We start from the raw sequence: 12,664 nt of genomic DNA on the forward strand, positions 1-12,664 counted from the left end.
GTCACCCCGTGACCTATTGATCTCCACAGATCACAACAATTTATTGTTCCTCAACAATAAGACTCAACACCTCACTGTATATTGTTTCTCAACAATAAACTCCACATCTCTCACAATATGTTGCTTTTCAACAATAAACTCAACACAACTCTAACGATACATATTATTTCACAACTCCAACAACACATAATATTTCACAATTCCAACAATACATATTATTTCACGTAAATAATATATATACATAGACATTCGCACAGGAATGCCTATTAATACCAACTATAGTTCACACGCATTACAGCAATAAATTCATTTTATACTTAAATTCATTTTCTTACCTGTGAGCCGCAGCCCTATGAACCGTAGTTGATCAAGTTCATATTATTTCAAAACAAATCTTTATTTCATAAACAATTTCCACACAATTACGACAAAAAAAATCAATTAATTATATTCGGTTCGTAATATGAACCATGTGAGGTTTACTCACCTCTAATCCCGCTGCGTCTTCTTAACAGCTCAAAATACGATCCACAATCGTCCACCAACTTAAACCGTCAATCACCTAGTCAGATACGATCTTAACTTAGCAATCATTCATAAACCACACATATACGGAAATCCAACGGTCGGATTCTAATTTAATGATGATCCAACGGTCAGATCGAATTTATATGATGATCCAACGGTCGGATCCTCACGGATCGCCCTTAGGATCATCCTCCAAAATTATCACGAAGATCCAACGGTCAGATCTTCTTGAATCACTCTAACAAACATCTCCTCAAAATTATACGAAAATCCGACGGTTAGATTCTCACGAATCGCCTTCCGAATCACTATTTCACAATTATACGAAGATCCAACGGTCGGATCTTCGCCCATGACCACACAAAGCCACTGGGACAGTCATAAGATCAACATATCAAAACTACAAGTCCATCGGATGGTCCGATCTTCACAGATCACAAATCGAACGATCGAAATCGATCGAAATCGTAAAATTCATAACTTAATCATACGATATCCAAAAATTGCGTATAATATGTCGAAATGATCGTATTGAAATGTAGAATCTAAAAATGTACAGAAACTATATTTTTGACCCCCGGAGGTGGCCGGAAAGGGCCGCCGGAGTTAGTGGCAGAGCCGCCGCCGACCACCGCCAATGGTGTCGGGGCCGGGCTGCTCCTCTTCTTCTCATCATGCTTAACAACTTTCATAACTACCATGTAAGCTGAAAATGAACGGAAGTGGTTGAAATTACCTAAAACAGTCGAGGTGGCCGGAAAATTTCCAGAATCCGGCGAAATTTGCAGAATCCGTCAAGGCTGGATTTCGACGTCAAAACGTCAATTTCGGGCTTCGATCCCTTCTAGAGAGTTGTTAAGAAACTCAAGGAGAACTCATTGGTTCAAGAATCACAGAAAAATATGGTCTGTAGCTCGAGATATACCGATCGAAAGCTTCGGTGGTCGGAAAAATTCCAGAATCCGGCGAGCTTGAGTTTCGACGTAAAAACTTCAACGAAACGCTTCGATTCCTTCTGGAGAGTTTTTCAGAACTTCAAGGTGAGCTCACTGGTTCTAGAATCACTCAAAAATACATCCTGTAGCTCGAGATATTTGGATCGATAGCTCCGGTTTCGTTCTTGGCGGGGTTGACTTGTAGTTGCTGCTACGGGATGCGCCGCCGTGCAAGGCTGCTTCTGGGGGCTTCAGGGGGTTGAGGCAAGCACGAGGATGAAGTTTTTCAAGGAACGGTGGCCGGAAACACGAGTTATCGAGCTTGGAACTAAAACAGGCTTAAACTAACCGGACTTCCGCCGCCGTTTCCGACCGTTCTGAGGCGCAAGGCTGCCTCCTGCAGCTGTGCAAGATCAAGGTGAAGCTGTGGAACGTGGTCTGGGGTCGATCGAAGGCCTGTGGAGCGAGAACAAGCTTGGAGAAAATCTTCAGACTTTTTCTGGTGTTGTTTCGGCAGAAAGAGAGAACGAGAGAAAAAATGGATTTTTTTGTTCTTCTTCCTCCAAAGCTGGTATACCACCAATCCTATACAATTGTATAATAAAAAGCAAACTAGTGTCGCACTACTTTACTTAATGCTTGAAACACATAGCACGCCTCCATTTTTTTTTTTAACAAAGTGATTGCCACTACTTTGTGTTAAAACCAGAAATATAGGATTTGATTATTAATGTAGGGGAAATTTGATTAATCCTTGCTACGAAATTAACAATTGAGATTTGACGTAATTTTATTTTCTACCAAATCGAAATGAATACTTCATTGTATAAAACTGCCGCCAAGTTTTGCTCGATTGAAAATCGAGGTTATTACAAGTAGTCACTCTTGTGTAGGTGATTACGTATATATATATATATATATTTACGTGAAATATATATTGAAAGTTATGACATTGTGTGATGTATTGAGTTGTTCGTGATAAAGAGTAGTTGAGTAAAGTGCGATAGTTGAAATGTGTAGACAAATTATATGTTAGTGTCAAGTGTTCTCATCGTGTGTCGATGATGGTGCCAAGTATTCTCATCGTGTGTCGATGATTGTGGCAAGTGTTCTCATCGTGTGTCGATGAAAGTGCCCAGTATTTTCATCGTGTGTCGATGATTGTGGCAAGTGTTCTCATCGTGTGTCGATGAAAGTGCCAAGTATTTTCATCGTGTGTCGATGATTGTGGCAAGTGTTTTCATCGTGCGTCGATGATAGTGGCAGGTGTCTTCATCGTGTGTCGATGATTATGACACGTATTATCGTAAGATTGAACCTTGGCCAAGGTGACAAGTTACGATTCAGTTAGAGCTCTAGTCTGTCTGCCATCATACTGTTTGAGGGATAACCTCAAGTTTTTATGTGTCTTTGAGTATGACATGCTGCGTGGAGGGGTTTTTATAACTATCATATACCCTTGAGTATATATTGGAAAGGGAAAGTTTAGTTGTTTGGATGGTCATGGTGAGATGTGAGTTGATTGATGTTTGAAGTGACGTTGTGCACTTCAATTTTTATACTAAGAATCACTTAAATTGATTTGTTCTTTAAAGTCGTGCAATTCCTTGTTTACTCATACGGGCTGTCAAAAGCTTACCGGGTTTGTGTTGTTGCAATCCCGGTACACTATTCAAATTGTGTAGCGGGTAATCCTACAGGTCAAGAGAATCAGGACGGAGATCGAGCTGCGTAGAGTAGCTGCAATTGTGTCAATCTGAATTGCTTTGTGAGCCGGTGAGGTGTGTTATGCTCATTTAGAGCTTTACAATATTTCTTGTGAGAGTGAATTGTAATAATTAACTCGAAGTTTACAGATTTGGAAATTTTGTGTAAGTGGTGGAGTTGTTTCTGAGAAAAGAATTCAGAACGTTTATTTGTCTAAGTTGTTTAATTCATGTTTCGGATTTTGAATTTATCATTCAAAATTCGGGGCGTGACATTTTAGATCTTCAAATGACTAATAATTAAGCATGAGAACTAGGGAATGGGATGGGACCACACAAGTTTTTTTGTGGTCATCGTGATCATGAATTCTTTATTAGAAAAGTCACCACCATTCATTATCTTTTTTTCGTTTTACTTCATTCATTTTTTATTTTTTGAGAAATGTGAAATCAATTGCCCCATGTTCATCTATTAATAATGGAGAATCTTAAAAACCAAAGATAGATGGTACATTGGTGCATGTGAAGCCCAGGCATTTTACATGAAAATTGAGATCTTTCACCAACCTCCAGCTTTAAGAGCTTTCAAACTCCATACCAAAGACAAAAATTGGGAGGACACCAACCTTTCACAGCTACACTAACTTTTCAATGCTTGTGGTTATGTGGTACAATTATTTACTTAACAATTTACAATAAATTTATGAAACAAGGTCAATCACGTACACAAATAATTATGTATATTTTTGAAGAAAAACACAACGATCAAGTCCGAGTAAAGAGTACTATTTAAATGAATTGAACGTACTTTCGATTATTGTTTTACCATAAATTCTGGGGATGAAATCAGCTGTCCCCAATACACTATCCTTATTTTGTTCTCATGAATTCATTGGTCCACAAAGATTAAGAACATATAATTTTCTTAATCTTTTGTTCTATTTTTTATTCTTTATGGACTAATGAATGCATGGGGATGGTGTAATTGAGGACAGCTGATTTCATCCCTAAATTCTAACATCCACTGCGGTAAACATTCACTGCAGTTAAAGTCGGTGCGTGAGTTACTCGCGCCCATTAATTAATAAAGGCCTGAGAGATCAGGGCCATTTGTGTAATCCAACGGATTCGTTGCTTGGGTTAGGTGTCATTAACAGTTAGGAAACGATGATGGCTACTCCTTCGAGGTAGTTGTGTGTAGGTACTCTCCCATTCCATTTGAGGAAACTGATCTCCTAGACGATACTATCCAGGTTAACCACGGACAGTGAAAGTTCGATTTCGTTCAGATTATACTCTCTCTTTTAATTTCAGCAGAAAGCCCAAATCTTTGTGTTCGTGAAAGGGTGCTGCATTTTAGGTAGATCCACTGTGTTGTCAAAACCAGAGAAAACTTGAGAGAAGCACTGAGGTACTTTGGATGGAGATGAACATGAGGGTTGGTCTTTCCCTTTAAATTTGTATCTTAGATTGCAGATGGATATAAACAAGAAGTGCATGGGTAGCATTTGAATCCTCCAGAGTTTCTCTATTGTAACACTACCATATTGAACAGGAAAAAAAATGTAACCATCAAACAATAAAATGTAACCATCAAAGGGTTTTATATATGGAGGCATCAGACCTGGGTTTAGGCCTTACTGCCAGCACTTAGAAACATGACGAAACAAATGCGGATAGAATCATAGATTGAAGAATAAAAAACATAACCTTACAATCTAGAACTATATGTTCCAACCTAAAAAAAATGGCAGACATCATCAGTGTTTCTTCAATGGCGGATAATATCAGTGTTTCGTCAATGGATGAGGATGAAGGGAGCTCTCGGTTGACGCCCATGGAGGCGTGGGCGGTGCTCAGCGTGAAAGCTCCAAAGGTTAGGCTCACCGTTGACTTCTACAAGAACGTGTTCAGCGCCATCGTGACTTCCCGTTTCACATTCCGCCACCGTGGAGAGAATCATCTTCTTCTCTGTGTTGTGTTGCTGTTTGGCACAATGAAAATAGCCATCTCCGATGAGTACACAATCTCGATTTCACCCTACTAATTGAGTAAATGTGTTGTTTGATCTTGATAGATCTTCTTGTTAATTTGTTGGATTAGCTTTCATTCTACTTTGAGTCGCTAGCGGTTAAAGTTTCTTGAGGTTCGCTCATGCTTTCTTTCTTTTTAGGTTATAAGTCGTATAAATCTAGTAACATTTATTTCTAGTTTGTTGAACGAGCTCCATGTTTTCGTTTAATTCTACAACTGTTACTCATAAATTAAGTAAACGAGAAGAAAATTGAAAGGGGTGACGTTATTGTTAATTTTGGCTTAACATTTGACCAGGATCGATGGTGGTGATGGTTCCAAGCATGGTGGTATCAGATTGATGTTTGATCAAGATTTGAAAGAAGTTGTTGCTAAGGTGGAGCTTGCTGGAGCTGTATCTGAGGGAGATTTCAGAGAAGACTATATGATGTCAGGCAAGCATATGGGAAAGATCAGGGACCCATTTGGCATAGAGTGGTCTATTGTGGCAAACTTGACTGCTCCTGCTGCTGGGGAACTTGGCCATGTCAAGTAAGCTGTTTCCCTTTTAAATTTTGTTGTTGTTTTTTTTTTCTCTCTCTCGAAAGTCTATCCAGGAAACTGGATTCCAAAAGTTTCGATGATTTGATTTCATTTATATTTGCAATGACACGTGACTTTGTTCTAACAATTTCCAAATTAATCTTTCATGAGTATGCAAAAAGTTGTTATAAACTGAAGCAACATTAAATGACAAGATGTGATTGATGAATTCTGCAAATAAGAATGCTATATAAATTGGAAATAAAGTAGACAAAGGGATTACAATTACTTTGACATAATCATTGAAAGTGCTAAGTTCGTTGATGAGCTCGAAATGAGTTCTTAAAATTAACCATGTTGACAATTGTTAGTATATAGCAAGTAGGGATCGTTCTATCCAAGGATTGAGGGTGCTCCTATCATTTAAACGTCAAAGAAAAGAAATATTATTCACAAGTATAAAGTTTATACGAAAATTACAAGAAAAGGGATTTTTGAGTCGTTTTTATTTCTAAACTAAATTAACTAATTACATTGATCAATCAAACCATGAATCATAGATGAGATGGACGGCTAAGATGTATGATGAAGTTAACAATCATTAACACGAAAACAAGATAACAAATTACAAATCACGAATCAAAACATGCACATGGAAGAAATCAATCAAGAACAATGATGAACGCACACAAAGTTCTTTTTACTTTCCTTAGTTAAATTAACTAGGTGAAAGCACCATAGTTAACCTTATTAAACATGCAATGCTAGTGAGTGATCAATCCATTAACAAAACACATTCAACGCAATAAGCAGTTAGAAAGTTTGATTGATTTAAGAAAAACACACAAGTTAGAACGCTAATCAAGCATGCAATTCTCTTTGTTGATTTACCTAAATAATTATAGGTTTTCCACTTTAATTACCAAGACCTAGAACGCTAGCATCTTAATATGGATTCAATCATGCATTTGAAACCTAAGTTGGCCATCAAAGAAATCAAAAACATGAAAGGTGGGATTGAAGAACAAAATCAACAAACATCCAAGAACACATAAAGAAATCGCAATTTTATAATCTGAAAATCCTAAAACGTTTTCATGCTTCAAGGTTTAAGAAAACTAAACATCAATACACATACTTTATTCTAACAAAGAATCAAAACATCCATTTGAACCAAAAACATAGAACGCTATAGAATCTGATTTTTAAGTTACAAAACAAAGAAACCGAAAACAAAAGAATAGAGGTCATGGTTACACTTTTAAAGAAACTTCAAGAATGCAAGAAGATCTTCAAAGGTGGTGGATGATGATGATGCTCACGGCAAGGCTTGTGACTAGATGATGGAACTTTGCTTCACGGCTTCAAGTCTTGAACAATGGAGAGACCGAAACTTTGAAGAATAAAGGGGAGGTATTTCGACTTTGATTCTGGGTTTTGATGATGATCTTCACGTCTCCAAGTCCATCCCCTCCTTATATAGTGCACGGTTAGGCTAGGGTTTTCCTAGTATTTCTCTTCGTGTTGCATCATTCGACCAATGAGAAAATTCCATGAGAATTGGAGAACAAGTAAACTCCCTCATTTCCGAAATCTTAAATGAATCTAGCCTTATTTCGGCCTCCATTCAACTTGTATTGATTCAGGAAACCTAAATCAATATTTATTCTCTTTTATTTTCCTTTCCAAAAATCCATAGAAATCCAAAACTAACCCGAATTGAACTTTGCTGAAATCTTCTAGTATTCCTTGTAATTCTACGGCAAAAACCAATAATTATTGGTTTAGGATGTCTTCAAGACGTCAAGAAGGGTCTAGAAACTCATGTGCAAGTCACCTGCTTCAATCTTTGGGCCAAGCTTCTCAATTGGACAATTTCAAAGCCTATTCTTCAATTGTCGAAATTCTCATGTCTTCTAGAACATTCTTGAACAATCTTGAGTTATATTGAAGCCACAACATCTCCTACCATCACCAGGTCTCCTAATAGCATCAGGAATCCTAGTGTAATCAGGTTTCCTAGTTCAACTGAGACTCTTCCATTTCTCATTTCCGAACATCATTTTTCTGAGCTCACTCCTAATTGACTTGGGATTCGTACTTCAACTAGGATTTATTTTCCTGGTAGGATTAGGAAAGCTTCATTTCTCCATGACTTGATCATTTCTGCGCCTCATTTCTGCCTTGCCTTCATTTCTTTAATTTCCAGCTCTTCTTAGCTCATTTTCTCCAAATGCCGTCAAAAAAGTTGACGTGCCTAGAGGATTCCACTTTTTCTGTCTGGTGTGATATTTCGATTTCAATTTGGTTTTTCTCTTTTGCTGGTCTGAAATTCACAGTAATTTGATATCCTTATCGATCTGTTTGGTACATATTGGGAATTGATTAACACTTGCTTTTGATGTTTTTCACCAAGTTGAATGAGATGAACCAAGTTGATGATGATGTTCTGGATTTTGGACCAAATCCCGCAGTTACCACTGTGTCTTCCTCACTGACAATCACAATCCTAATTGTGGCAACCACAATTAGGATTGTGATTGTCAGTGAGGAAGACACAGTGGAGAACATTCTGCCTGGTGCCATTACACGATTTGGGGGCAAAGCTGCTGATTTTAAGCTTGTGTCTGTGCTGAGAAAAGTGAGAGAGTTAACCTCTTTGTTGATTGGGCAAGAAACACTGGATGAGCATGTGGACCTGATTGTTGTTGACCTTGAACTTCTTTATAAACTTAAGGAATCTGAGTTCAATATAATGAGGAGGAGACTTCCTTCTGATATTCCAAAGATTGAATCGATTGTAGCTGGGAGGACAAATACTGACCGGGAACTTGATGGAGTAAGTTGTATATAGATTGTCTTGTTCCATTTTCTCTTCTTCAAGGTATTTGCTTTATCCTCATGCACATTTTCCCCCCTCTATTACAGTTTTATCAAGCATTAATTATCAGTCTTGTCACCTTGGGCCTTGATTGTTGGGCTCTCTATGTCGAGAATTTTCAAGAAGAAGGCAGCCAAAGATAGAAGATTGGCTAGGGAGGCAGAGTTCAAAACAAGAGGAAGTGGTCAATGGAAGACAATGATTCTGCAGAAGCATATCACTGAGGAAAAGGTAGATGAGATACTTGCTGAAGCCATTTCCTGGCGCAAGTGATGGGGTTAAATTAGGATTCCAACCCCTCGCCCTTCGAAGAACTATATTTTTCTCTGCAGTCTAGTCAAATGTACTTAATGTGTCATTTCTTCGGCCCTTCATGTACTTAATGTACTTGCTGAAGCCATTTTCTGGCGCAAGGAAGCGATGGGGTTGGATTAGGATTCCTGATGCCTGAACCCTTGCCCTTTGAAAAACTATATTTTTCTCTGCAGTTTAGAATTCTGAATAGTTAAATGTACTTAATGTATCATTGCTTCTGCCCTTCATGTACTTAATTCTGGGTCATATATGGATCGTCACACGATCATTATCCTTTAATGTGTCTGGAGATGTGGATAGTCAAACAAAGAAATCCACAGTGATAAAAGTACAATTTTGGCTCTTCGTTCAGCTTCCTGAACCTTACCATGATCCTCAGCAATCATATTTTGAATCATCTATTGTATCCTCTTCAACCACATATTCTGTAGTTGAGTGGTTGCTTCTCTAATTTTCCCTGACATACAACAGCCTTGTCTTAATGCATGATCAATAGAACCTGAAAACAAAGATTTCTCTCTTGGACTGATCTCTATCAGCCCTACACAACTGAGGAATTAACTGGACTGTACGTAACATCCAAACATGGTATTGTTCAGCAGTGTAAAGGCTGCAAGAAAATCTTTCTCCTTACACAATCCATATCGTCTTTTTCAGCCACATAAGTCAATGTCCTGGATTCTTTGCCAAGTTCTGCTGTGAGTTCAATTTGACTAGGAAGTTGAGCATCTAGCTTTGAGGAGTATTCTTCCATGAGATTCCCATAGTTGGGTCCAGCATCAGGCTTTTTAAGCATGGATTCCTTGAAGTTTCCAAGCTTGTAAGATACAAAGCACGTGTTCTCTCTGCATTCCAGCAACAAAGAGATGCCCTGTTGGGAGCCACAGCTTATTCGGGAGTGATTGAAGGAAGACATAAACAGAAGCTGTAACCTGGAATACGAGGCCAAGCAAGTGCCTTAGCCACAGGGTATCATCTTCCAGAGCAAAAGCAGTGATGGTGTCAGGAGTCAGGACCACCAAGGTGTAACAAAATAAAGGGAGTCCAAAATACCAAAAGATCACTGGTCTCATTGGGAACTGATCGAACTGTCACCTTGGCTGTTGGAGATCAATCCAACTGCAAAGTTAGCAGCCCAGTCAGCAAGTAAGTACGCTGAGCAGATGACCAAGGCTAGCCATGTGTTGGGTGTTCTCTTTCTGAACGTTACAAAAAGAACCTTTCCCATAGATTCCTAACGCTGTCAGGAATAATAGTAACCATATCCTTCATTGGTTCCCCTATAGTTTCAGACCACTAGAAAATAAGTTTCAGAGGTTAGTTTCAACTTCCTACGAGTATAATTGAAGCAGAGGGGATATGTGATTGTTTACTTGATACAATAATGAAATCAACTATTAGAATACTATTGGATCCGTGATGACCTCTATTATTGGTAATGGTACCATGGTAGGTAGATGATTAAAGACTTATATATTACCAGATGGGATCTATTCAACTGCAATCAAGGAAATTAAGTTTCGAGAATGTACCTCTTTTTCAAGGGAAATACAACAATACTTGAGAACCTCTCTCTCTCTCTCTCTCTCTGCCAATTGCTCACCTCTTTTCCCCTTACAACTAAAGACTAATCTATCACCTTAAAGTCTAAAGCAAAAGAACAAAGACAAATCTAGATGATTCTAGCCATTGGAATGTTGGGCAAATGGAGTCTTCTAAGAGGACGTTGTACATGTGATATATAGATAGCAATATTCAGAAACGAAATAGCAAAAACTCAGAATTAGAATAAGAGATGATTAAATGAATACAGACTCATAAAGACTTCTAACATTGAGATATGTTAAGTTCATGAGAATCTGACAGGGTATCTAATATAGATCATCCTAATTGACAAAGAATCATCACAGCCAATGAGTATATCAGTGTCCACACTAATTGGCAATTTGTTGTCAACAAATAAAGCCAATCCAATCAACAATTGCTCAATCAATTAACATTGACACAGAACAGAACAGAAAATCAAGATAAGAAAACATACAGGTTCCATGCTGTACGCAAAAGACTAATGATAGTGTGCTTGATATTTCCTGTTGATATGATACTTCTCATGTCTGAGCCATGCCAGGAGTCAACTGTGAAAGTCCATATCCTTGCGACTATCTCCAACCGAAACTGAAACAAAACTCTGGAGAGAAACATCAAAGTTACTATAAATTAAATGACCGAGCAGAAGAAGATGAAAGTTTACTCACTATAATATAATTTAGCATTAACCAGCTAAAACTAGTAATGGTTCCAGGATGACCTCCGTTTATTAGTAGCTAGGGAGCTTATTAAACTATTCCAGGAAGACATCCTTTCATTTATTTTGGTTGCATTTTGGCCAAACTTACTTTCCACCTTCTCTCACAAGTTGCGGTAGCAGCTCCAAAACCAATTACTATATCCCATTTCATAAATATAATTTTCACCAATCTTGGTTGCATATGGTATTTTGATTCAAGTAATCAAGTTTAGCACAAGTTGATTCCTCAAACTGCTGGCTGGCACTAATAACACATATGAACGTTTCAACAAACACCTTCTATTCAAGATCATCCATTTCTCGTGGAATAATTCAAACCCAAATCGAGGAGGAACCCAAGAACACCAATTGATGATAAAGCAACAGAGGAAATGAAATGAACAAGAAACTGAACCCAAAAACCTGTAGAGTATACTAAACGAACAGACTGATAGACTGGGAGTCTAGGTAGCCATCAAAGCTCAGCATCTGGTGTCTTCCCTCCGACGTGACCAAAAAAGAAGAGATTAATTGGTTGTGCTCAAATATATAGCTGCAATGAAACCTAACGTATTCTGTCATCAAGATGCACTTGAAGCTCTGCAAAACTAACATCTTTTAGGTAGAATTGCATCCAACATCTGTTTTGGTGATGAAAACAAATCAACTGCTTATAGTGAATGGAAGTTCATGTCACTGAGAATATTCATAACATCAGTCGGCTACAATATTTCTCTCCATGATGAATTTGAAGTTGTACGTATATTTATAACTTCATATAGTCTAATGGAATCAGCAAGAAAATAAATTCATTTTTCACTCTTAAACCACTACAAATTGTAGTCTGCCAAATGCTCATATAACTTGTTACAGTACTACAGGAAAAAAGGAAGCTGTGGCTTCTGGCGGGCGACTTACATTAGCTGATCTCCACAAATGAAGTATAATACAAGAAATACTCCAAAAAAACAAAAAAAAAAGGATACTTAGCTTCTCCTCAAGTGAGGGTACAAAAGCAAATTCATACTGAACTTCAGCTAGACAATTTGTCTTTTGACAATTCTCCAAAACCAGCCAGATATTGGTCAACAGTACTCCATCAATTAGTGACATTAATTAAGGTGTTTTTATACAAAGATTTGAAAAGCATATGAAAAGGAAATAAGGCTGGATGGTCCTCTAAATCTGCAGAACCTTGTATTATTTTATAGGTAATATAATATGAACAAACCATTCAAAATTGACCTATAATTGATGCATACAAAGTATAGATATGATCGAGCAAATTACAGAAACGGTAATTTGTAAAAGCGGAAATGGGCCTCTCTCTATACAAAGGATTAATATACACCCTGCGTAATGAACATATATGTACTGAAGTTTTTTATTAGAGCAGAATTTACAGTCTACAGAACGAATACTTGAAGAACAAACAATCTGATCATAGTAGCCTTGA

The 12,664-nt window shown here is 37.8% G+C and overlaps 1 protein-coding gene across 1 annotated transcript; it reads left to right on the forward strand.

Moving 5' to 3' along the window:
* Nucleotides 1–4,943: 4,943 nt before the first annotated feature.
* LOC133733747 (uncharacterized) lies at nucleotides 4,944–5,738 on the forward strand. The gene is made up of 2 exons (XM_062161388.1): nucleotides 4,944–5,188; nucleotides 5,501–5,738. The coding sequence occupies exons 1-2, from the start codon at nucleotides 4,944–4,946 to the stop codon at nucleotides 5,736–5,738; spliced, it is 483 nt and encodes a 160-aa protein (XP_062017372.1).
* The last annotated feature ends 6,926 nt before the right edge of the window (nucleotides 5,739–12,664 follow it).

Source organism: Rosa rugosa, chromosome 1 (assembly GCF_958449725.1).
Source record: "Rosa rugosa chromosome 1, drRosRugo1.1, whole genome shotgun sequence".
Classification (NCBI taxonomy): domain Eukaryota; kingdom Viridiplantae; phylum Streptophyta; class Magnoliopsida; order Rosales; family Rosaceae; genus Rosa; species Rosa rugosa.

Excerpts from the sequence above, each read along its gene's own strand:
- LOC133733747 (XM_062161388.1), top strand. The coding sequence starts at position 4,944 with ATGGCGGATAATATCAGTGTTTCGTCAATGGATGAGGATGAAGGGAGC. Across the intron at positions 5,189-5,500 it reads AAAATAGCCATCTCCGATGA|GATCGATGGTGGTGATGGTT; the intron begins GTACACAATCTC and ends ACATTTGACCAG.